The 27,945-nt window shown below is 34.7% G+C and overlaps 1 protein-coding gene across 1 annotated transcript; it reads left to right on the forward strand.

Moving 5' to 3' along the window:
- The first annotated feature begins 127 nt into the window (after window positions 1-127).
- Window positions 128-27,898, forward strand: LOC128205784 (phosphatidylinositol 4-kinase beta-like). The gene is made up of 16 exons (XM_052907739.1): window positions 128-215; window positions 4,896-6,863; window positions 11,889-12,006; window positions 13,915-14,049; window positions 16,069-16,214; window positions 16,778-16,944; window positions 17,303-17,393; window positions 17,944-18,080; window positions 18,601-18,828; window positions 19,260-19,418; window positions 20,072-20,254; window positions 21,025-21,138; window positions 21,644-21,795; window positions 22,282-22,417; window positions 23,222-23,342; window positions 23,921-27,898. Exons 2-16 carry the CDS (start codon window positions 6,050-6,052, stop codon window positions 24,103-24,105), a joined length of 2,886 nt encoding a protein of 961 aa, XP_052763699.1. The 5' UTR covers window positions 128-215; window positions 4,896-6,049; the 3' UTR covers window positions 24,106-27,898.
- Window positions 27,899-27,945: the final 47 nt, after the last annotated feature.

The following is a 27,945-nucleotide window of genomic DNA, read 5'->3' on the forward strand; positions in this document are numbered from 1 at the left end:
CCTGTGGCGTATTTGAAGTGCCTAAAATTAATACTGCAATACGTGAATGTGGTATGAGTTATTTTGTCAAGTACCCATCACATCTAAGGACTTTTGCCGTTTTGACTGGCTATACAATGCGGCAGTAGTTTATGTCAAGACGAGGCTGTCAAAAAATGGAGTTTTATCATGTCGCTGATGAATGAGCATCGAAAATTGGCTTAATTTGTCCACAGGTAAGTGTTCCTTAACAAAAGACTGACTGTTTCATCAGAAGACATTCCTTCTTGTTTAAAATAAAACGTGATTTACCACATATGCGCCGCATTCACGAACTTCTGGTTGATGTTGATCAGTTGAAATATGTCACTTAGTCAGAAATAGAAGGAATTTGTAACAACATGATTAGACATTTTGAGCATCGACAGTTTTCCAAGCAATAGCATTGTTTGGTGCATTGAATCTATGTTCTGAAAGAGAATGTAATGTCATTTTTTTACAGTTTTAAGCTGTGGAGTGTGGTATCTCTGGGCTTTAAATTAAAGTTTAATTAGACTAGCTCTTTTTGCAAATTGGGGGCTTGGGGAATATCTATCTAAGTCTTTACAGGTCCTAGTCCACGCCAGTAGTGTACTCAGATAACACACATCTGTCCTGCTGTGTTGCTTGAAGTCGTCTGGCAGGAGCAAGGTCAGGCAAAAAACTACCCTTTCACCTGTCACATGTTTTAGCAAACAAAACTTCCCGATTTCCATCGGCCGATACCACAAAGCTTATCGAATGTGCTTTCCACAGAAAGGCATGGAATGCCAAATCTATCACTACACAACCTGTTTTCGAATGTACCTGGAAAATATGTAAAAAAAACTCTTGATTGTGCGGTAAACCCGGTTAAACACACTCAGATTGTTTACCATAACAGCAGAACTGTCAAGAAAGTTCATGTTTAGAAAATGGATTTTTTTTTCCTGAAACAACACCAAACAGTCATTTTTATTTTTGCATTTTTAATTAATACCAAATTATCCCACTGATTTAAAATGATTCCACATGAAAAATACTTGTCAAAAATTGTTTTGTTTTCGTCTGTTAGTATTTACATATATCTACCAGTGCCAAAAACATATGCCCTGCTGTTTTATTAGTATTCTGCACAACACAAAAAGCACCTCAAAATAGGGTATATATTGCTTATACTAATGTTCATAAAATTAAGCTAAGACTACTTAATTGCAATTAAATTGGACTCTCAATTATCATTATGTAATACATATCCCAGCCAAGGCAGATCAAAAGAGGATCATAGAGCGGGGGGGCAATTGCTACCAGTGTTCATAATGGGGGCATTAAAACCATTAGAAGGGGTGATTCATTCTGTGCCCCTTTTTTAGTGATCAGTAGCTATAACGCAACTGCATGGCAATATGTAAATACGTTTTAACGAAAAGTTACTTTAAACTGCTTAAACAAGTTATAAATACAAATTAACAACAACAACAAATGTGCACAAACCTTTAATGGTGAAGTAAAGTTAAAGGTCATGGTCGAAAACAGGTTGTATGTAGGCCAAACTACTACATTTGACAGCCGCCACTAGCAGATCCAGGGGGTTGCATTGGGCACACGGCCTCTCAATACAGGACAGAAAAAGTAATAATGTACGCTTAAAGTGCACCATTTGGGACAAGAAATTGCTAAAATTTTAATGAGGGAGTTCCCCCCAAAATAGAGTTATCTCCAAATCAATTAGAGACCTCTCTTATTCAATCGGAGATATCTCCAAATCATTGTTAAATATAGTGCTGTTTCAAATTTAGCCAAATTATTGCACTCAAATTTTAAATTAAAGAGGTAATTAATACAAGTATAGCTCTTTCCAATTGATTTTTCAATTAGTGAGAGCAACAATTGAATTGTTGCTAGCTTATTAGAAGAAGTCTAATTATTTGAAGAGTTTTCGAATTAATTGAAGAGCTCTCCAAATATTTGAGTTTATATTAGCATTACCTAGAAAGGATATCAGGTGAAAGCCCTTCATCTGAAAATCTTAGCACAGCTCCATGTCAGAGTATGGTGCCCTTAACCTCTTACAGTTGTATAAGGAGTTTCTGTATGTCTTTTTAGGGCCAAAAGTCACTTATGATAGGATCAAAATAATCACATTATTTTTGTATTTGGTATAAATTTTATATATATATACAATTAAAGTTCCCACATTATTATTCTAAGGTCTCTGTCCTGCCCCAATCACAAAAAGGTGGAAAAAGCACTGGCTGGTTTTGGCATGCATTTATTTAAATTTGCCATTGTTCAAAACACATTCAAGATATTCAAATTAAACTTGGTACACATGTAATTGTTAGGCACAGATGTATGGCAATCCCCATAACTCTGGCTTTACTGATTGTAAAGTTATGTTCCGTTTTAAAAAACAACAACAACAGGTGAGCATCAGCCTTTGCTCTGCGTGGCTCTTGTTTGATTCAGATTCTTATTTTAATAAGCAAATTTATTAGAATTTAAAATTATTAAGCCTGAATTCTCACACAAAGTTCTTAGCATCAACATTTTTAATTAGGCCTGCCATGTAAATATTAGAATTTGAGCCAGGCTGGGAGGAATTTAGCCAGTAAAGAGCTTGCCCGAAATTTACCAAATGGCCATAGACAGGTTCTTTCTGATAAATGGTGCACATTATACATTGTGCACAGTAAATGTCAGATTCAATGATTTAATAGGCAATGTTTATTACAATGTGAGGGGTTTACCATTCACAATTATTAAGTGGTTTCAGCTGCATAGTTTTATCTGACAAGGTTAGATTAAGGTCACGTTTGCATACATTGTATAGTTTGACTGGTCACATGCTGAATAGTACCGTAAATGTGTTATTATCATTATTTTCAGGATTACAAATAGATGAAATATTCGGGATGAAATAAGAACAACAACAAAATCAACCTATAATGCATTGTTGATATCACATCACAACATTTATAACTAAGCACAAAATGACATGAGCGTATGTGCATTCTCAATAAAGATCATTGTTTGGTTGAACTGTCCCATAGATAGATACATGTATATCCGACCATCTAGGGGAAACCGTCTGTTTGAGAAAAAAAAATATTTGGAAAACATGAACCAACCTTAAAATCATTTGAACTTTGGTTTTGGCCAGTAGCAGTTCTTACTGAGAACCCAGCATGAGAGTTACTGGGTATCAAATAAAACTAAGCAGTGTTATACTGGAAAATCATATAATTCGGTTAAAGAGGACAAAATTGTTTTACCCAGGTTGTGATCTTTGAAAATGTTTTAAAAGACGGATAGTAAATCAAACTCTTTTGAAAATGTTTGTAAAAGCAATGCCAGTTTTAAGGCCTAAAAAAAAAATGTCCGTTTCGGGTAACCCGACCCTACCTATAAAAATGCGCCGACCCTAACTATTTTTTTCCGTTTCTGAGCAAAAAAAATATTCGTTTGCGAATAGAGAGTTAAGAAGGGCGGATAACTGAGATTTTAATCAGAATTATTGTTTATATGATAAAACAAAGTCAGGCAATAAGAGTTATGTAGGAAAGACTGCCATGTGCAAGAAAACACTCTGAACTTGCTACAGATTTTGATTTTATTTTTTTTTTTTAAATCCCTACCTACCCTACCTAGAAATTTTGGGAAGGTTATCCTAAACAAACAATTTTTTTTTTTGGCCTTACCAGTATATTACCAGATGTTACTTCTGAGAAAACATATTTTTTCTCTTTTAAAATTAGGAGGACAAAACCAGTTTTAGAATCTCTTATTTTCTATGACTGCATTCTTGTTGAATATTGACTTGCCCTGTTTTGTGGTGGTGACATTACAAAGCAAGATGGATGAAACACCAAATACAAATAGACGGAGTTAAGTCAGTCATCCTATGAGCCCTTGATTTGTGTGAGTCTGCTTTAAGTCTTAATAGACGGATCTTTATCAGACCAGTCACTGCCATTTTCTCAAATAATTACTGTCATAAACTATCTTATAAAGAAGTCTGAACTTTCTCAGCAGGGATTAAGGCTCCGTGTGATTCCGTGATGTTATCGTTTTCTTGTTTCGAATGTTGATATTTACTCAAATATTGTCTCTGAACTCCACGAATTTGAAAAGTGTTAGTATCTTGGTTCAACTAAAGGCTTAAAGGTTAAGTTATCCTTATGTTTGTGTATGAGTCCTTGTGGGCGTGTGGTTTTGTTGTCAATTTTTTCATTGACTTATATTTTAAGTGTATTTTTTCTGGTGTTTTGGTATTGAAGAGTAAAAAGGTATATAATATAAGTGTGTTCAGATGCATATTTATATGGGAAGAAAAATAGGTTCCAAATAAGTAGCGAGTCTCTTGAATGTATCCAGATCAAACTGATGCTTTATTGTGTGAACATAATTAAGACGCAATTCAGGGCCTCTGTTTGGAAGTATATTACTCCCTAAAAACTTCTGAAATTGGACGGTACAAAAACTTTTTACACTATTTTTGAGAAAACTTCCTAAAGTGGAGGCTGTTCAGAATATCAAAACCTGGTGTCAATGTTACTTTATGGCCATATTTTCAGTGTTGAAGTAAATAAAAAAAGTATAAAAAAATGTGAAGTTTGCAAGTTATAGTCACAACAAATCTATTAAATATTTAAATTATTTTTAAGCATTTAGGCAAGGTGACTGAATTGTTAACTTGCCTTTTGGCTATTTTTCTTTTTCCTGGTCTTTTGGCAAAAACTGTTAAAAAATTAGGTTTCTATGAACTGTTTTGATATGTAAGATTTTTCTTAGAGACATGAATATTGAAGTGTTGCTTGAATGAATAACTAGTCTGAGAATTCCAACCATGTTTATAAAGAGGCAAATCACCGAGCGTTTATATTTTATCTCTCCAGGGTCAACACCATCAGCAGTCGTAAGATATCAGGACTTTCACCAGCCATTGTTTAGCGGACTGACATCACACAAGATAGCAGAAAACCTAATAGCTCGGTGGGAAAATGGACACAGAAGAGGATTAAATTGTTTAATATCTTTTTCTAATAGAGAAAGGAGGTGTTAGTTGTTTAAATAATTGTGTTGAAGAAATAACTTAACCTGAGAAAAGCAATGTAAAAAAAGCCTGTTAAGGGATGATGTATCAGGACAGTGTATAAGTCGTTCATTATTCATTGATGGTTTTTAAGATGAGAAGGTATTTAGCTAGATGAAAGAAAGAAAATACAATGAAAAAATGAAATATAAATAGAGGGATATTAAATAAATCTCCTAGTTTATGAATGAAATTTAAGTTATAAAATTCATGTAGTGGAAAGGAAAATTAGAATAACATTACCTGCATCAATACATACGATGTGTATGATCTACATCATTTGTTGTAAGGCGATCAACTGATGCCTGGTAAAAAATTGGAGCTTGTAACTTATTGATGTGAAAACCAGAAAGCCAGACTCTCTAGGCTGTTTATTATACTGAGAAAGATAAAAGTGAATGCATCATCATATTTATATGGATAGATAATATCTCAGGTGTGGTTATGACATAATAATGACATTTTTGAACTGGTGAAAGTTAAGCTTGTCAGATTGAAACTAGGGACGGAATACATGTCAGTGTAATGGTGTGTAATAATGTTGTTCATGTATGTATGACCGAGTTATATAGTGTAGGCAAATACATTGATTGCATATCACATCGTTAAATCATGTTGAAAGTGCCCAGTGTCAAATGAAACACAGTTTTAAGTGGGTTTTTGAGTGCAGATTCATGTTGGCATTATTGTTAAGTGTGGGATGTGCATTAAAGGATTAAGAAATTGCTGAGTTGATGCTTAATCTGGTGGGTAAAAAATATATTGTCACTAACAGTGTGTTTGAAGTTAGTATATGATACACAGGTGCTAATATATATTTATAAATGAGGAGATTTAAGTTGTCATTGTGTAAACTTTTTGAGATATAGACATATTGAAATAATAATCAAATTTATGAATAACAATATGAACGTTTGCTTCTATGGATTATTACTAGTAGATCTAAAAATGTGAGAAATGGCCAAAAATTACGGCAGTGAGGGAGACCTCGTTACCAAGCAACCAAGTTCTTTAAAGGGCAGCGTTATTTTCTCCCTTTCTACAGGAGATATGGGAAAGGGACGTGAAGTCGCGGGGGCAGGAATTGGAGAGGGTTACCATGACAGTGGTAAAGTAGGGTGTTCAGGATCTGACATGTATAACCTAAAGTCAAGCTCTTTAAAAACAGGGTCTCGAGTGAGCTTTGCCGATTTTGACGACCAAGGCAACATGATAAAAACGTGTAGTGAAACTGAGCTTAACCACGAACCTTCTATTTTAACAGTGAATTTGGGTCGTAGTTTGTCATACTCAGCCATCGAGCGGACTAATGACCTCAGTGACAATACCCAGGATTTGTTTAGCCCGGATATTGTTTACAGTTCCCGTGGTTACGATACTTATTCTCTTGGCTCTCTTGATAGTCGTTTGTCAACAAGCCCGATACAAGAGGTTGCGGAACACTTTGAGAATGAACACGAGGGGGACATTTTGACAGAAATACCTCTGAGCAATGACTGTTCCAATTGTGGTAGTGAACACTGTAGTGACAAATGTGACGAACTCTTTCAACAAAGGTGCTCCATCTCTCATAGTAGATCAAGTCCATCGATATCCCCGCCTAAACTAGTCCCCACAGGAAAACCTCCATTACCCAACGGGAAATCCAAGCACCGGCCGTCAGGGAAACAGTCATGGCTTCTGAGGTTGTTCGAGTCGAAGATGTTTGACATGTCCATAGCAATCTCCTACCTTTTCAACTCGAAAGAACCTGGCGTGCAATCTTACTTAGGTAAGTAAATCTATGTGGTAAACTGTATTCATAAATGGTATATTTCTTGATTTAACTAAGTCTTAATTCTATTTTCAACAGTAATAATATTTGTATAAAAATTTATATGCACCCAAGTGTAGGAAAAAATGTGATTCATATATAAAACAAGCAAGGGTCTGTGACTTGAATATTTTTTTCAATAACGACCCCGGATTGGATCATTTTCCCAATGGTAGACAACGTTACAACTACTGTTTTTTGCTTATAAATAAATACAAACATGCTTCAATAACTTTTCTTAAACAATAAATTTACAGATGCCGAAGGTTTTTTTCTGATTTTTTATTGTGGTGAATAATAATTGAAAATATAAGTGTAACAATTGACGAATTTATCACATTTTTCAGTGGTCAAAATTAACACAAGCCCGCAAGCACTGCACTGGTAAAATGCTTTTTGGGCTTGCTGAAGTTCTGGGTTTTATACAGCATGGTTTGGTAAAAAAAGTAATGCCATGTAGTACGTGGTAAATGAATTCGGGCTTGTTCATCCAAAAGACTAAGTTTGATGACTGATTTTTTCCAGTGTTCATACTGTACTCTCGTAGATATAAATGTTGACATCCTAAGTAACACCATTACCTTACTTTTAAATAACACTGTGGAAAAAAGAGATGAACTTTCATCAGATAAATGAGCATGGTGGTGACTAACAACATTGATGTATTAATTATCAGATAACAAGGTGATATTAGCTTTATATTGACCTGTACATTTGTATCTTGATGTATATCAGGTCTATTTTTACAGCTCTACTGATGATAGTGTTGTTATCCCTAGGTAACAGATCATTATCAGTTAATGTAATGGATATATATATTACTTCATACAAATTGCTGAGGGCTAGTGTTGGACCTATAGCATGGGTCACAAGGGTCAGATGATATTTCAAAGTTCCAAGTGTTGTTAGATGACCTCATACAGGGCTCAGGCCTAAAAAACAACAACATTTGGTGCGGGTTACCCGACCCTACCTACGGAATAGGCGCCAACCCTACCGTTTTTATAGTCAGTTTGAAAAAAAAAAAAAAAGTTTCTTTTTGCTTTTCAATATGTAGTTTAAAATCTGAATTGCTTATATAGAAGATAACTTTAACACCATTCTCCAATGATGAAAATGACATTCTTATATAAAAGCCTAATAAAAAAAAATAAAAAAAAGCCTACCTACCCTACCTATTTTTGAAAAGGATGTAACCCTAACCAAACCATTTTTTTAGGCCTCATGGAAGTTTGGAAGTATATATTTCTCCCTTAAATAATGCCAAAATGTCCATTAACTACACAAAGACTAAGAAAACTTCCAAAAGTGAAGGCTTGGATGTTCAGAATATCAAAACAGTTAATGTGGTGTCAATGTCACCTTATGGCCATATTTTCAATCAGTCTGGAAGTAAAATGAATTATTTTTATACAATATTGTGAAGTTATAGTTACAAATTCTGTAGTATTATTAAATATATTAAGTATCTAGTTTGACAATAGAGGCATAAACTTCCATACAATGTATTTCAGGTGATAACTCCCAGTGTTGATGTTAAGGAAGTTCATACTTCCAGTTTCAAATTCAGGAAGCCCTGCTCCTAATTATACAAGTAGATTGATAACAATGGTGACAAACGATGCTGACATGCTTAAAATGTGATTCTTTAGGTGATTTTTTACCTAAACTGTTGAAAAGTAAATTTCAACTGACTTTCTTCATATCTTTGCTACCATATTCATTCAAGGCTGTTTGAAAACTTTGAAACAAAACAAGAAACCGTCTATGAAATTCAGTAGTTTTTTTCTCCACAAATTCTGCTTAATGTTTCCAATGCTAAACAGGAAACAAACTTTATCACAATCTATTTTTTTTTGTCTGTTTTTGTAGTATTCTTGCTAATAATTCTAGGTAAAAATTGAAATTTCCAATATAAGTCAAAATCCCCCATTTTTTTCAACCGTAAAGGCCAAAATAAGGAGAAAAAAACATTGTTTACTTTAGTGTATTTAGATTTGACAGCAATTATCCTATTAACCATTGTCTCTCAAGAGTTTGTAACATTTTGCCCGACTCAAGTGTGCTATAGTGGTGAGAATGACGTATTAAGTGGTTCAAAACAAAGCGTTGTAAGTGGTTCAAAACAAAGCGTTGTAAGTGGTTAAAAAAAGCTTCGATCTCACATTTATTTAGCAGTGAAATATTTACATCATGAAAACAGACGTACATGTATGACCAAAACCAAGATTATTCGAAATACTTGTCTAAGTATCAGAAGTTGAATAAATTTTCACATTCAAATAAACCTAATATATTTCAATCTTTTCCTTTAACATATTTGTTTTTATGTATGTATATATATCATGTAAAACCCAATATTAAAAGTTTCAAAAAAATCAATATGCTCTTTGATAAGAAATCTCCTAAGTGATCGAGGTATTCACCCTAACCCTAACCCTAACCCACTAACTCCTTGGGTCTCAGATTTGGACTCAGGCTCAGAAAACTGAAATCTTAAATACATTTCAATATATCTAATTCTTTCTATAATAGAAGTTATTTTGACATCTGATGTCTCCCTGATTGTAGAATCAACTGTTTGTTACAGATTGAGCAATTTCTGCTCCTGTAATAGCATTTTTACAACAAAATTGCAATATTGCTTTCCTCAGTCTCAAATCATTACTGAATACCCAGTGTTCTTTCACACCATTTTGGGTAGGGCCCAGCCTTCTCATTTAGAAAAAGGGGATTCCAATTTTGCGTAGAAATAAACATGGAGACAGAAAAGGTTAAAGAATGTGGTAAGGTTTTTCTTTAGAGATGCCTGACTTACTCCCAAATAAGCAATACCACAATAAATGCAATTGTTTTAATTTACCAAAAAGGATGAATAGATATTGAAAACAATGGTTCTTGTGAAGGATACGGTGTTTAATTTGAAAAAAATGTTATGAAAACATGGTATTTCTACCTTATGAGATGATTGTTGATCACTGTAAATCTTTTAGTGGTCATTTAATATTTGTGCAATTTCAGCTATCAGATACAAAGCTACAATCTTGTTATCAGTTATTAATATTTTCTGTAAATGCATTCTTTAGAAAGTAGGTAAAGTTTTATCACTCGAAATTTATGGTTGTTATATTGATTATAGATATGAGTATCACTTCAGGAATACACCAACTCTTCCATATATATATAAAACTATTTGGGGTCTAAATTGATTTATGAATTAAAAAAATCTTAAAGAAGATTGGTCAGAAAAAAATCAGTGGATAATATATTAAATATTTTTCATGTATACTATGTAGTTTAATTAACTGTATTTTATTATTTCCATCACAAGACTATGTTGGGTCTTTACGTTTTGACACACAGGGAAATTTGTGAAGTTTAACCTCGGTAGTCATTGTCTTGTGACTTGAAGCACATGCCTTAACATCGTAGTATGTAGATATTCCCCATTGCCACACAAAATAACGAGTGGGGGTTTAAACATTTGGATGTGAGTCATTAACAAACACCTACATACCTTAGAATAGACAGATATGCTGGCTCGGGGCTAAATGGCCATACTTACATGTCAACTGTCCTTAAAATGTCCTTACTAATTAGCAGGCAAGGATACAGTTACATTTTGAGCATTTAAATAAAGATGAGGAGTGTCATGGTGCATTCATTTTAAAAACTGTCAATTTTAAAAGTATCGATGTAACAATTTATTTGACATGATTCTCTGACACATAAGTACAAACTATTCAATAGGAAACTTGTGATTATTTAACTGCAAAAACAGTTAAAAAATGTTGTCCTGCATTTTTCTTCATAAAAACTACTGTATGGTAGACAAAGCAGACTGTTAATTGAATTCTGACTCTGATGTACAGCTTATATATAAATACCAAATCGTCACATAATTTGGTCAGAATGACGGGTATAAGATATCAGACAAGTTTGATAACCAGCCATTCGCTTTTTTAGTCAATTGAAAGTTATCGCCCTTTAATTATTGAAATTACCTCTAATCAAACTTGTTTAGCATACCGTAAACATAATTATTACTATTTCAACCAACAAAATGTTCAGTTTTGTGGACCGAGATGTAGATTTCTACCTCTTGTTTAGCGTACCATAAACATAATTATAACTATTTCAGCCAACAAGATGTTCAGTTTTGTGGACCGAGATGTGGATTTCGACCTTGTTTAGTGTACCATAAACATAATTATAACTATTTCAGCCAACAAGATGTTCAGTTTTGTGGACCGAGATGTGGATTTCGACCTTGTTTAGTGTACCATAAACATAATTATAACTATTTCAGCCAACAAGATGTTCAGTTTTGTGGACCGAGATGTGGATTTCGACCTTGTTTAGTGTACCATAAACATAATTATAACTATTTCAGCCAACAAGATGTTCAGTTTTGTGGACCGAGATGTGGATTTCGACCTTGTTTAGTGTACCATAAACATAATTATAACTATTTCAGCCAACAAGATGTTCAGTTTTGTGGACCGAGATGTGGATTTCGACCTCTTGTTTAGTGTACCATAAACATAATTATAACTATTTCAGCCAACAAGATGTTCAGTTTTGTGGACCGAGATGTGGATTTCGACCTTGTTTAGTGTACCATAAACATAATTATAACTATTTCAGCCAACAAGATGTTCAGTTTTGTGGACCGAGATGTGGATTTCGACCTTGTTTAGTGTACCATAAACATAATTATAGCTATTTCAGCCAACAAGATGTTCAGTTTTGTGGACCGAGATGTGGATTTCGACCTTGTTTAGTGTACCATAAACATAATTATAACTATTTCAGCCAACAAGATGTTCAGTTTTGTGGACCGAGATGTGGATTTCGACCTTGTTTAGTGTACCATAAACATAATTATAACTATTTCAGCCAACAAGATGTTCAGTTTTGTGGACCGAGATGTGGATTTCGACCTTGTTTAGTGTACCATAAACATAATTATAACTATTTCAGCCAACAAGATGTTCAGTTTTGTGGACCGAGATGTGGATTTCTACCTGCCGCAGCTTCTTAACATGTACATCCACATGCACGATGTCGCGGAGGCCGTTCACCCGTACCTTATTCACAGGTTCGTCTAACCTCTATCTTTGATCTATAGGAGACTTCAGTTTCAATTTGATAAAAAAAAAAAAAAATGAAACAAGTTTAAAAAAGGTTATAAAGCAAGCCTTTTCATACCATTTTGAGTTTCAGATATGTTTGTATAAAATGGCAATTTGAATTTGAATGGAAATGAATGTAAGATTCTTTCTATCATATGACAGATTCATATCTGCAAATGAAAGGTTTATTTCATTTTTTGATAAAAAGTTTGATGCAAAATCCACATTTAGGGATTGCTGCGGTATAAAAAGGTCCGATAGCAATGTTTTGTGTGGTTGTGTCAAAGCCATTACTCTTAACGGATGAAAGGATATTAAAATTGGTAATAATTTTTTTTTATATAAATGACCGGTTTTAATTATGAATTTTTAGCTTTTTCGTTTTTCAAAGCAAATAAGTCTGGGCATGTGATAAGATTGTGCAAAAAACTTATCCAAGGCCATAGCTCAAAAACCATTCAAGAGGTTGTAATGAACTGATGTTGCCAGGGACCATATAAATGCGCATGTAAAACAAGGCACTTAACTCAGACTTTAATAAATACTTATAACTTAAGTTATGCCCCTTGTATTTGGTAGAGAGCTTCAATGAAGCATTGATCTATCAATCTTGGTAGAGACCTTCAATGTAGCATTGATCTATCAAACTTGGTAGAGAGCTTCAATGAAGCATTGATCTATCAAACATGGTAGAGACCTTCAATGTAGCATTAATCTATCAAACTTGGTAGAGAGCTTCAATGAAGCATTGATCTATCAAACATGGTAGAGAGCTTCAATGAAGCATTGATCTATCAAACATGGTAGAGAGCTTCAATGAAGCATTGATCTATCAAACATGGTAGAGAGCTTCAATGTAGCATTGATCTATCAAACATGGTAGAGAGCTTCAATGAAGCATTGATCTATCAAACATGGTAGAGAGCTTCAATGAAGCATTGTTCTATCAATCTTGGTAGAGAGCTTCAATGAAGCATTGTTCTATCAATCTTGGTAGAGACCTTCAATGTAGCATTGATCTATCAAACTTGGTAGAGACCTTCAATGAAGCATTGATCTATCAAACATGGTAGAGACCTTCAATGTAGCATTGTTCTATCAATCTTGGTAGAGACCTTCAATGTAGCATTGATCTATCAAACTTGGTAGAGAGCTTCAATGAAGCATTGATCTATCAAACATGGTAGAGACCTTCAGTGTAGCATTGATCTATCAAACATGGTAGAGAGCTTCAGTGTAGCATTGTTCTATCAATCTTGGTAGAGAGCTTCAATGTAGCATTGATCTATCAATCTTGGTAGAGACCTTCAATGTAGCATTGTTCTATCAATCTTGGTAGAGACCTTCAATGTAGCATTGTTCTATCAATCTTGGTAGAGACCTTCAATGTAGCATTGTTCTATCAAACATGGTAGAGACCTTCAATGTAGCATTGTTCTATCAATCTTGGTAGAGACCTTCAATGTAGCATTGATCTATCAAACTTGGTAGAGACCTTCAATGAAGCATTGATCTATCAAACATGGTAGAGACCTTCAATGTAGCATTGATCTATCAAACATGGTAGAGAGCTTCAATGTAGCATTGATCTATCAATCTTGGTAGAGAGCTTCAATGAAGCATTGATCTATCAAACATGGTAGAGACCTTCAATGTAGCATTGATCTATAAAATTTGGTAGAGACCTTCAATGAAGCATTGATCTATCAAACATGGTAGAGACCTTCAATGTAGCATTGTTCTATCAAACATGGTAGAGAAGAAAAGAAAACAGACAAGTGTTGGCATTTGCTTGACAGAGTTCTTGTACAACTGTTAGCAGTTGCTCTGCGACGCTCTTGTAAGTGAAATTATCAAATGAATTTTTTCTGCAGGTGTCGTAAAAGTGTAGAATTCAGTATGAAATGTGTTTGGCTGTTGGGAGCGTTCTCGGCAGATGTTCTCAAACCAACGTGGCGGACCTCACAGGGGATCAAGCTCCGAAACCTCATAGTTAATGAAGAACTCAGGTATGTCTTAATGGACACAAATACTGCATTCAAATTCTGCATCTCCAACTTGTGTATAGTATTTCTAGCTTGTCTTTCTTTTGTTTATAAGTAAAATAAGAGGTATTGTGATAGACCTTTGTCACCATTTGTTTAAAATATTCACACAAAACTAAATACAAATCTTGCACCACCTTCAATACACTTGTTCAACAAGGACCATAACTCTGTCTTTAATACTTAAGAAAATAAAACGAGAGACGAGTGTTGGCAACTAAATGCTGTGCTCTTGTCTGCTGTTTGTAGACTCAGCATTGCAGAACAGTCAAAATTATATTTAGAGTATATTTCAGAGTTCTGTTTATGTCAAACATTTTTTTAATGTGTTGGGTCTAGTTATAATACTTTTTGTATTAATTAATGTTTGTTATCTGGGAAGTATTTCATGAGGTCCCAACTTCAACATTGCAAGTTTTGACTGTATTTCTAATTATGTAAATGAAATCTGTAGCTATCTGCTGACATGCTGGTACAGTCGGTTGTTTTTCTGAAATCTCTGAATTGCTAAAGATATGGACTTTAGATTCAGGCCTTTGACAATATGTGCGCCAGCCAGATTCACATTTAGTAATTCAGAATAGCTCTGACATTTAAAAATCCAGATTACAAGCGCTAAGTGGGTTATTACGCAGCCCACACATGCCCGCTGGCTAGTTTAGAGGTATTTTGCGATCATTACACAAAAGAAAATTAACATTTGGTTTTTGTATTCGAAGCAATCAAGTTTGCATCCAGCCTGCTGATTTAATTGCCAAGAAGGCAAAAAAATTAAACCAACTATTTCATAGCAATTAATTAAATTGATTTTTTTGGGTGCAGTGTAGTTTTCTTCTCATCTCTAATTGATGAAGAAGACATAGTTGTTATTTTCTGACCAATATGGGACCAAAATGCATGTTAAAATAAAATAATTTTTAAAGAAATAAACTTTATCACCTTTTGAAATCTTTTTTCAAGCATTCTTGATCATTTCTAGACAAAACTGGAATTTTAAAATTTTTTAGACTCTTTTTTTTCGAACAGAAAGTCCCTGCTCCCCTTCTCAATATTTTCACCAAAAAAAAACAACCTCAGCAAGATTTAAACTTTAACAATGCCATTGAAATATATATATTCTTGCAGACTTTGTTCTCAAAAGTGTTGTTTTTTGTTGCTACTAGATTAATGCTGTAGTTTTATTGCTGCACATTCTCTCATCTGGTTGTATCTGGTATATTAACATGCACAGGTGTAAGAATGCATTTCAACACACCACTTGATGTATCGGATCTTTGTTAAACATTGTGTTGTTTAAGAGATTAAGAGATATGTGCACCTGAAATTCTGTATTTTACAGATTTACCGTTTTTACAACTTTTTTATTTTTTGTCTTCGAATGAGCAAATTTTTGTGTAAATATCTGCAAACCAGTAATAAAAGACTGCTGACAAAAGATCAGATCGCAGATTTTCATATTTCCGTTAGAAAATTAATTTTTATGGCTAAAAGCTTTACTTAACTGTTTAAGAAAAATGCATAAAACATCAATTTTTTAACTTAAATATAAAAATCTGCGATCTAATTTTTGTCAGCAGTATTATATGACTGGTTCACATGCATTTTCGCATAAATTGGCTCGTTCCAAGACAAAAAATAAACAAGTTGCCAAAACGTTCAATCTGTGAGAGTGCAGCCTTAAGCGCTTGTCTTACGTATAGCCACACACAAAGTCAATTCCTGGAAATACTGAGAGGTTCTAGGGCCTTAAAAATGGATATTCTGATTGATCTTATTGAACTTTCTTTGCCTCCACATTTTTCGCTAAAATGATTTCAGCCCTGTAGCTGCCAGGTAAATCACATCGCTGTTTTCTGATAAGCAGGGCCCTTGCGGGCATTGATGGAGGGCTGCAAATGCATGCATGTGCATGAACAAAATTATATACTCTACCTATAACTTATAACAAAGTGTAAATACTAACAATGGTTTCGTCTTTTTCAGCCACCATATTCACAAGCATGGTCACCATAGAAATATGTTGCTCCATGCCCCACCCCCTGCCACACCTAAACACTCCCCAGCAGGATCTCACCACCCACCAACTCCTGGCAAGAAGACCCACACCCGTTCTAGATCTGATGCTACAGGTAACACTAAAATGCTAGTGGTAAGATCAATAAGGCTCTAAGTGACATTAAATAATAAGCCAGATAAAACACTTTTTCCCCTTCCACTTACACATAACCTATTGAACATTCAAGAAGTTATTAAGGGACTTTCTTAGGATTCAATGTCTGTTCAAATTTAGGTATTTCATGTATAATTATGAACAAAAACCAGCAGTAACTGATAGATTATTATTTGAATTGAAATTCAAACCTAACGTTTTATGTAAATTTGTTGCTCTCAGCAAAATAAAATGATAAAAAAACAGCTTCTAAAATTTTATGGTAAAGTTTAATGAACAAAGACAATCGTTCACATTAAATTTATTCTTTCATTTTTGACACAATAAAACCTGAAAGTGTGTTAAGACCTTATAAAGAGGTCTGGTTACTTACACTGGTAAAAATAAACTGCTTGAAAATCTAGTAATCATTTTTACTTTGTCATCTCCTTATAGTTAAAGCTAAACAGCATATAATTAATTTGCATTCAAATTTTCCTTTTTTTCGTTATTGTCCATTAACATTTTGTTCCCATTATTCAGGTATTTATGTAAAGCAGAGCAACAGCCAGTCGACGAACACTTTACATACAATGGCGTGCGGGGACCTGGCGACGGGCCGAGCGTTCGATAATGGTTGCATTTGTCACCAAAGTACAGAGGGCGTGAGAAATGACCTCACAGGGAAAAAGGTCATCTGCAATTGTGGGGTGAGTATAAACGAGAACAGAAATAAACTAATAGATGCTCATTTCCTCCATCTGCTAGTATTTCTCTGCCTTTACACAGTTTTTCAAGACCTATTTTAAAGTTTCTTGAAATAATGAATTATTTTCATAGCCTTTGTGTGTCATTCTTGACATTATTCACATGTTTTATCCTTGGCCTTAACTTGGAAACCATGTTGCTAGTGATGATATGCATATATATATATATATGGAAAGCACGGCCCATAACTCTTGACTTGGGAAGAAATGCCCCTTTTTTTACTGAAAAAAGAGATGTTCATTAGTGTTTACTCTGCGGTGCACTTGTCTATGACTATGAAATATATCGTGCACATTTCAGGCAGCCAGACTGGCCCCACAGGTGGAGTTTGTGAAGGTGTTGATGAGTATAGGCTCCAGACTACAGCAGCTACCCACCAAAGAACTCCGAGGTATATGACCACATTTGATAGGATCCTATTTCTCATTATAACAGCCCTCTAAAATTACTTTAAGTAACTTTCTTGTGGAATTCAAGTCCCCATCTATTTGTTTGCCCAGGTTGTTCATGTGACTAGTAAATATCTCCATTGGTTTAAATAACAGTTATTAGTATTCATTACATAGTCTTTCAGCATTTTAAAAATATTCACATTCTGTTCTCATTATTTGCAGTCATGGAAAACACACCTTTCCTTTGGGACATACATTTTTGTTTTTGGTCTCGCACTTTTGCTTTGGGACTCACACTTTTTGAGAATTTTATCATAAACCTAGGAGGCTAAATTCATCTTTTTTGGAAAAATGTACATAAAAGACTGTATTCATGCTATCTTTCTTGGAAGTTAAAGTGAGAACCCAGTGTTAATTTTATTTTTTTAATTGCATGGATCAGTCTCTTAGTAATGTAAAGCATGATAGCTATGTATTACAGCTGTAAATTTGCCAGCTCAAAAGAAAAACTTTCTTATCATATTAAATAATACATTGAATATACTGCAGGTTCCCGACTGATGGCTGAGCTAGCCATGATGAACCTCAACCTACCGGCTCGTGTGTGGCTACCCACCATACAGTTTGACCATCACGTTGTCCGTATACCGCACACACAGAGTGTTGTCCTCAACTCAAAAGAGAAGGTAAGTCATTTTGCCGTATTACTGAGAAAATTAGAATTTTGGTTTATCAATCCTTGATTTTTTTATGTTGCCTGTGTAGAATGGCAGAAATATCATGTTGTCCTTCGACGTTCTGCACTGGTTAAAGACTTTGGACTTTCTGGACTTCGTCAAAATCTGAGTTTTATAGAAAGCAGAGCTTGATAAACATTGTTGATGCCAAACACTAGTGTAAGAATTTAGGCTTTCTCATTTGATAGTCTAATTTTAATGAATGAAGAAAATTGTTGTTTCGGAAATATATTTTACGTAGACTAGAGATACTTAATTCATCTATGTGCCACAAACTTGTTCATCTTGTCTGTCCACCCATCAAGCTGTCTGTCTGGCCTTATTTACAGGTTTATCTAATGTCGTGCAAGTGTTCGATCCCGATGCCTAAGATTTTCTGTTTGCCATGATTGGGCCATGCAAAACTCTTCTAAATTCTAAATAAACTGTGACAAGCGGCTCCTATTTGTATATCATTGTTGGTTTCCAGGCACCATACTTGGTCTACGTAGAAGTATTGGAATGTGAAAACACGTTGACGAGCCAAGTGCCAAACAAGATACTCGAAAATACTCTTCGATACACAAGATCAGAGGAGGATTTGGTCACCTTCTATCACCATGGGAACACGTCACCGAGGGATTTCAGTGTCTATGGCAACCTGAACGACTTCGATGATGCGGATTGCTGGTCACAGGAAGATGATGAAATTCTGCAGGTACTTTTTCAAAAAAATCATGTTCACACTTTAATTTTTCTGTTTTCAATAGTGGAACTATATATCACACTTGAAAAAGAAATTCTGTCAAAACCATTTTCTAACTTAAGAAATAAAGCAATCTCAGCATGTAATTGAAAATGCAGTTATTCTGTTTCTTGCTATTCATAGCGGGTATATTTTGCATAAATGTGTAAATTAATGTCTGCTTGCAAAAATAAAAAATAAAAAACTAGTTGAAGTGAATTTTCTTTAGATTTTATTATCAGAATAGCATAGCAGACTTATTTAAGTTTGGTGTTTCTTAAACAACAGAAACACCACCGATATGGCTTCAGCCCTATAAATATAAATGAAGTATGGCAACTTGTCATGTCTACAAATATTCTGTCCCATGTCATAGAGTGTTCATTTCCCTATCGTTCCTACAGATTCAGATGTCGATGAGAAGCAAGTCAAGTGACACAATCTCCCAGTTCTCGATAGAGAGTTCCACCAGTGGTGACAGCAAGGACCCGGTCTACATCGCCGCTGGAGACATTCGCAGGAGGCTCTCTGAGAACATCAGCGCTCCGAAGGGGAAATTTGAGGTAATTATATACCTAGGGCTGGGAATAATTTTATATTTATATATGTACCGGGTATATATCTAGATATACATAAAGGTTAAATTTGTATACATCAAGTCATTTGGTATTATGACTTGGGACTGCACCAGCCTCTCTGACAATATCTTTGCTTCCAAAGCAGGATTTTAATATAGTTTCTCCAAGAGAAATGTAAGGTACTTTGGGCACATATGTATACATCTATGAGGAAGAATTGTGTGTTCTTAAGGGGAAATTTGTGGTATACTGAGGAAATTAATTTAGCTGATAACTTAAAAACATGATTAATCACATATATCTTTGTCGCATATTTATCATCCTGATACCAGTGGATGAAATTAGCACTATTAAGTCCTGCACTGGTAAAATGTCTTCCGGGCTTGCTCAAATTCTGATTTTTATATAGCAGGGCTTGTTAAAAAACTTGATGCCAAGCAGTAGTACAAGAATTTGGGCTGGTTCATCCAAAAGTATTTTTACTTATTTTGATGACTGAATTTTACTGTAGATAATATGTAAGAAAAACTAGTGAGACAAATTGGGTAAAAACGTTTAATACTTGGAGAATAACTGCATGCTATCTATCTATAAATTTTGGAAATGCTGTAATTCTCATGTCACATTTTGATTCCTAGCGTGACCCAGAGGACCCGTCAGCAGCTGCTATGAAGGAACCCTGGGAGGAAAAGGTGCGACGTATACGAGAATCATCACCATATGGGCACCTGCCGAACTGGAGACTCATGTCTGTCATTGTCAAGTGCGGGGACGATCTCCGACAGGAACTGATGGTCTACCAGGTTCTCAAACAGCTGCAGGTGAGGGCTGAGGTGGATAAATGGGGGTGGGTAATGTGTTTTAAGAAATTTGGATATGGGATATGGATAAGGAAGGGAAAGAAAACAACATGGCAGCAGCTCATTGTCTTTCTAGGAGAGGGGGAGATGGATTTAGGGGCCAGAAAGGGGAATGTGAAAGAGAGATAAAAGAAAGAATAAGAAATGGAAAAAACAATAGGGCATGAGCTCATGGTCTTTCTGGGAGCAGGTGAGGTGGATTTAGGGGTGTAATAGGGAAACATGTGTAGGGAAGGGAGAGAATAAATAGAAAAAGGAAGAGAAAAACCAATAGGGTAGGAGGTCAAGGTCTTTCTGGGAGAAGGGGTGATGGATTTATGTCTGATAAAGCGGAATGTATGTAAGGAAGGGAGATAATTAAGAGGAATGAAGAGAAAATAATATAGCAGTAGCTCAAGGTCTTTTTATTTTGGGGGTGAATAAGGGAGAATGGTTGTAGAAAAGGGAGGTAATAACATAAATGGAAAAGGAAGGGAAAAAAATAATGTTTCAAGAGCTCATGGACTTCATGGAATCTGCTGAAACCAAATGGTTGGTCATTGTTCAGATATCACCTTTTAGCATAACTATTTGTTTGAAATGATCTCGTTTCAACTAAAAAGAAGGATTTTAATAAACAATTTCATGAAACACTCATTGATAAGCAAAATGGCCACACTCTTAAAAGGCTTTTTTTTCAAGAAATCATCTTGAATAAGGTTTATAAAATAAATTCATGTTCAATTCTTCAGGCATTCTGGAACCAGGAGCATGTCCCACTGTGGATCAGGCCATACAACATCGTTGTCACGTCCAACAACAGCGGCATGATAGAACCTGTCCTCAACGCTGTCTCCCTTCATCAGGTAAATATTTCATCATTATCATCACAATCATTGCCATCATTATCATCACCATCATTGGCATTGTATTCATCAGCATTTTTTCATTATCCTCTTCCTCCTCATCATCATCATCATTCTCATTTTCATTGTTGTTATCATTATTATAATTGTCCTGGTATCATGATTTCAGTATCACTGTATTCCTCATCCTCATCATTCTAATCATTTAGATGTTGTCCTTTTCACCATCATAATCATCATCATTGTCATCATCATCATCATCATCATCATCATCAAGCAAGTGAATTACCAAGAAGCATTAGTGCGCTTCATGGAATTTCCTGGCATGCACTTTTGCATTTATGTAGCATAAATGAAAGAAAAAATGTGATAAATCCTTTAATAAATAAAGTATGACTGTGTATACAGTAAAGTTAACGAGTCTACAAGATTTAGTTTTACCTTCTTTCATGAAAAATACTGTATGTCCATGGAATGTTTACTATTGGTTTAATGTAACCTCTAGATCAAGAAGCACAGTAAGATGACACTGCTGCAGTACTTTGAACATGAATTTGGGCCACAAAACAGTGAGGAATTTCTCACCGCTCAGAAGAACTTTGTCCAGAGCTGCGCGGGCTATTGCCTTGTCTGCTACCTCATGCAGGTTAAAGACAGGTAAGGTATTTTCTCACTTACAAACTTTAACAAATAGGTAATTTTTGACATTAAGGTCAGTACCTAGAAGGCTCAGATACTACTTGAACCATGAATAGCAGTATGAGAATGATATTGGAAACCACATCTCAATTATAGGCTTTATGTGCGGATTAAGAGTTAACTATTTTGAAAAAATGCTCCCTGTTGAAATTTAAATATCTGTTAGATAATATTGGCTTGAAGGCATTAGAGATAGAGAGATACAGTGGAAAACTGTTGGCTTGATATCGCTTGTCTCGATTCCTGTTGGCTTGAGCTGGATGTATAAAACTTATCCTTTTTACTCTAAGTCTTTATGTAAGCATTCCCGCTTTGCTCGATATTCACGAGGCTCGAAGAGTATTGGCAGGTCCCTTGGATATTGAGCCAACAGACTGTTTTCAATATCAAGTAAACTGTTCAACCGTGAACAGTGATATCACCATTTCTTCACGTCCTTTTCAGACACAATGGTAATATCCTGCTGGATTCTGAGGGCCATATCATCCATATTGACTTTGGCTTCATCCTCTCCACCTCACCCGGCAAAAACCTTGGATTTGAAAACTCAGCCTTCAAACTTACACATGAGTTTGCTGAGGTAAGAATATAAGCTTTGTCATCAACCACTGTACACATCACAAGTTCCATGGGATAATTGACCGAAATAATGTTTCGTTTTAATGATTTTTGTAAGTTAATTAATAATCAAAGGCTTGTTGATTTCAACCTATGTTGCAAAAGTCTTAACACACTGCAGTCCGTAGAACTACCAATAGCTGTAGACAAGTACATTTTTTATGTGATATTGTATCTGATACTGTATGTGATATTGTATCTGATACTGTATGTGATATTGTATCGGGTACTGTAGGTGATATTGTATCTGGTACTGTATGTGATATTGTATCTGGTACTGTAGGTGATATTGTATCTGATACTGTATGTGATATTGTAACTGGTTCTGTATGTGATATTGTATTGGGTTCTGTATCTGATACTGTATGTGCTATTGTGTATGCTACTGTATGTGCTATTGTGTATGCTACTGTATGTGATATTGTATCTGATACTGTATGTGATATTGTATCTGATACTGTATGTGATATTGTATCGGGTACTGTATGTGATATTGTATCTGGTACTGTAGGTGATATTGTATCTGATACTGTATGTGATATTGTAACTGGTTCTGTATGTGATATTGTATTGGGTTCTGTATCTGATACTGTATGTGCTATTGTGTATGCTACTGTATGTGATATTGTATTGGGTTCTGTATCTGATACTGTATGTGCTATTGTGTATGCTACTGTATCTGATACTGTATCTGACACCGTATCTGACACCGTACCTGTTACTGTATGTGATAAATTATTCACTGTGATATTACACATTTCTGCAGGTGATGGGAGGAGAAGGTAGTGACATGTTTGAATACTTCAAGATACTCATTCTCCAAGGCCTTGTAGCCTCGCGTAAACACATGGACAAGATCATCCCCCTGGTGGAGATCATGCAGACAGGTTTGTTCTAGCTTGGTTACATTGTTGTACAATGAGTTTGATCTACAGCCAGTTTGCATTTTTAACTTCAGAGATATGGACATTGAAGTGTCTAACTTTTACCAAATTCTCATTTGAAACAATTGGCACTCCAAACAGCGCCATATATATGCTGTTTGCAGACATTTCTTGACTGTGTTAAGGATATCCAATTTTGTTGAGCTGTCCGTTAAACTTTACCAAATTTGCTGAGCTGTTAGTTAAACTTTACCAAATTTGTTGAGCTGTTAATTAAGCTTTACCAAATTTGCTGAGCTGTTAGTTAAACTTTACCAAATTTGCTGAGCTGTTAGTTAAACTTTACCAAATTTGCTGAGCTGTTAGTTAAACTTTACCAAATTTGTTGAGCTGTTAGTTAAACTTTACCAAATTTGTTGAACTGTAAGTTAAACTTTACCAAATGTGTTGAACTGTAGTGAAATTTTTCCAAATGTGTGAGCTGTTAGTTAATTTTACCAAATTTGCTTAGCTGATAATTAAACCTTACCTGTTTATTTGATTGACATAAGTATAACTTGACTCTCCTTGTTTTATTGCAGGTTCACAGCTGCAGTGTTTCAGCAAGGGTGTTAGCACGATACGAGCCCTGAAGGAAAGATTCCACCTTAATCTTACCGAGGAACAACTACAGCTTCTAGTGGACAATATGGTGGAATCTAGCCTTAACTCTTTAACCACCAAACTTTATGATGGATTCCAATACTTGACCAATGGTATTTTATGATCAGTGCTTAGGTTAAGTAGTAGTATGACGAAATAACCATTTTATCTTGTGATGGTTTAGAAGTCAGATTCAAGCAGTGAATGGGTTTGATTGAGATTTAGTGGAATGTAGCCTCAGTATTGGAAATGTGGTGGACTGTAGACCCAGTGTTGTTGATATTGGTCATATGTTGTATGGGAATTGATCATGTGATGGTAAACAAGCGAGATACAAATCCTTACATGGTGGAGTGCTAGATTTTAGTGGACTGTAACCTCTGAACAGCATTGAGAAGAGTATATGACTGAATTGAGTGAATTTGAACCTAATCATGGATACATTGTGTAAAGACTGGCATAGATACTACTGGATGGATAATTTTTCAATGTAAACATGGTATGGAACAAACATTATCGTGCTGGATGAGATTAACTGTAGACCTATATTGGGGAATTGGCAGTGATGGTGGAAAGAGATGATGTGTCACCTTCTGAAACTTGTATACACAGGATGTGAAACCCATGACTTCGACTCATAATTTGTTGTGATGCATGATGAGAAGAAAAGGGACGTCTTTTTGAAAAGAAAGAATGAATACTGCTGATCATCATGTTGAATTATTGATTAAAAGGGACCCAAGTTGCAATCACTTACAGTGATATCCACAATGGGGCTGGCTTATCAGCTAGCATACCACAAATTGTCATAAGATCAAGATGTAGTTAAGATTGCTGGTCACAATTAAATTACCAATGAAATAATATGTTACGAAATAAATCATATTACTTGTTTAGATTACCAATTCAGAAAAGTGATCATACAGTATGATACGTTATTTATAAGAGGTTCCCAAAATATATTAGCATGTTGGACAAGTGGATTTACCATGCTTGATGGTGTTTATTTGCATTGTAATTAATTGTTGTACCGTATATCAATTTTTAAAATGGCACATCAATGCAACGTTTTGTACCCAGCCTGGGTTGTTTTACTTGAGCTGTTAATGAATGAAATGAAGCAAGTTTTCCATGCAATTTTATTTAGTATTTTATTCTCATTATCATACCAAATCAATTATAAAAGCCTCCTATAACAAGCTTTTTATTCAATTTTAATTATATTTTTACCTTGGTCACCAGTTCAAAATTTGGAAAAACAGTGCCAGACTTTAAACTTCCCATAAATTTTAATTAAAGGACATAAATTAACAAAATCAACCCACCTGTCTTTTAAAACTGTCACAATTTCGCATGAGAATTTAAAAGATTTTATCCTTTTTGCCATAGCATAAACGCTACTGGTTTCATATGAACTTAGCATTTCAAGCTGTTTGATGAATAGCTTTTAAAAATAGCATGATCACAACCTAAACTCTTTGAAGTGTCGAAAACTTACTGTTCGAGCTTTGTTTGGGTAATTACAATGACTGCCTCTTTGTCACAAAATGCTATTGTGATCTATTGACAAGTAAACTTTTCCAAGTCTATTTGCTAACAGTTGTAAAGCGGAAAATGTCAAGGGGACATAAGTCATTATCTTGGATAAGTCATTGTTTATATTCATAGTGTTTCAGGCGTTTATTTAAACCAAATCATTGCTGTTTTTCAGTATCATTAAAATCATATTTATAAAGCTAAACTAGTGTACACACTCGAATGAAATAAAGCAATTCACAATTCACAATTGGATTTTAATGAGATTGCTGTTGGGCTGTTTTTGTTTTAAACAAAATTGTTTTACCTTATTTATACTAACAAAGTCAGAATCGTGTTTCAGGAAGTTGTTGGTGAAAAACCAACCAGTGCTATAAGCAAACTCAATGCATTGATGATTTTTGTTTATATATAATATATTTTGTGTGTCAAATAACTGTTTTTGTCCATTTTTGATTATTATCAGCCATTTTTCATTGTGTGTATGTTTTAACAAGAATGAACTGGCACCTGGCTTGAAAAACTGATGAACAGCTGTATGGTAGCCTGTACGGTTATCGCAATCTGAAAGATTTTCCTCTTTAGAGCAAATGTGAAATTAAATTTGTTTGAGTGGATGTTTTTATTAGCTCCTCTGTGTTTCATTTTATAATAGATGTGAGATTATGCTAGCTGTGGCATGTTGATGGCAGCAACTGTTTTGCTCAAAAACTTCAACCTTGGCCATAACTCGAAAAGTGTTAAGATATTAATAGATAAAAATACAAAGATATTAAGTATTTAGCAACGCCACAAGTATATACTTATTCATTTTACTTCAAGGCTGATAAAATATGTGACCATAAAAGTAACATTGACACCAGGTTTGATATTTAAGGATTCCAAGCCTTCACCTTTGAAAGTTTTCTTAAACATTATGGATTTTTTTGTACTTACAAGGACTCTATTTTGGATGTTTTAGCATTCTTTTAGGGAAATAATATACTTCTGAATTTCCTTAGATGGAAGCACTGAGTAGCAATGGCCTGCCTGGCACATCTCCTACCTACCTTGGAGAATAATCAATAGAACAGCGCCTCTGTTGAAAATTGAATCCCTGAAGTCCAAAAGAAACTCATACAAAAATTAGGTATGAAATGAAATGTGTTGTATGTTGATAAGTATGAATGGCACTTAGCGGTTTAATTTATTGATTGTAAATCATAATTCATAGAGGCATTTTATCAAACATTCAGTATTCATCTTTTATATACATTATGTCATATTGCAATTTAATCAATGCAACTGCTGTTTTATTCAAATGTATTCTAAAATATATATATGTAAGTAAAATATTTGCTAGATGTCTGAACAAACTTTTGTGTTGCTTTTTGTTCATGTTTTGAAACTATTTCCCCATCTTCTGTTACCCACCATCATTCAGATGTTACAGAATGGGTCAATCTGGGTATTTGATGGTGCTTTTCCCAAGTATAATGCATAACAAAATCCATACACCAATATCGCTCATTGTTCTGTACACATATAACACCTCTGTGCTCTCGTTTGCGTCCACCTACAGAGCAGCAGGTCAAACGTTTGAGTCACATTAGGTGCCTGTTCTGATATGGCTGGTTGCAGACCTAGCAGATCATTAAATAATGGGTGCCGATAGCCTTACTGACAGATAGTTTTTAGGAGTAAAGATGTTCATTGATCATTGTTCTGACCGGCTGGCCCTTAATTCAGACGGGTGACACTATCATAAATGCACATACTGTATATTACTGAAAATTATATCTACTACTTAACATTACAATAGTGTCAAATTAGAAAAGCTTAATGAAAAATATCCCCTTAATTCAAATGATTTGTAATCAACAGTTGCCTAGTTCGCTTTATTATGACTGTCTCTGCATTTTTCTGTCAGATTTACCAATATTGACACGAGTCACACTTCACCTTCCTTATCGAAACCCTTGAACGCCAGGTTTTAAATTTGTGTTTGGTTATATTTTTTAACACGGAACATACAGTTTCCCTGAATACCATTCTATCATATAACCTCTTGTAGAAAATAACAAAAAACAAAATCATTTCATTCAGTATCTTTATTTTGGAGATCTCATAGGGAAGCACTTGATGGAACCGATAGAACACAGAAAATTAAAATATATTCCGAGTTGTTGAAGAAAACCCTCATTTCGGTGGTTGACACTAGACTAGTTTCCCACCCCATTATATCACCGTCAAATTGTTTGTAAGCGCATGATCACTGTGTATAGAATCATGCTCTCTCATTGTTTTAGTGATCACTTGCCTTTCTGTGTTAAATTTTAAACATCTCTGTGGATAAAGTCACTATTATTTTATGTATTGAGCAGAATCTGTGAAAAATTAAAATACAAATCTACACATGTTTTGCTAATTCCATCCCAATTGTAAACAT

The sequence above is a fragment of the Mya arenaria genome, chromosome 10 (genome assembly GCF_026914265.1).
Source record: "Mya arenaria isolate MELC-2E11 chromosome 10, ASM2691426v1".
NCBI classification, from domain to species: domain Eukaryota; kingdom Metazoa; phylum Mollusca; class Bivalvia; order Myida; family Myidae; genus Mya; species Mya arenaria.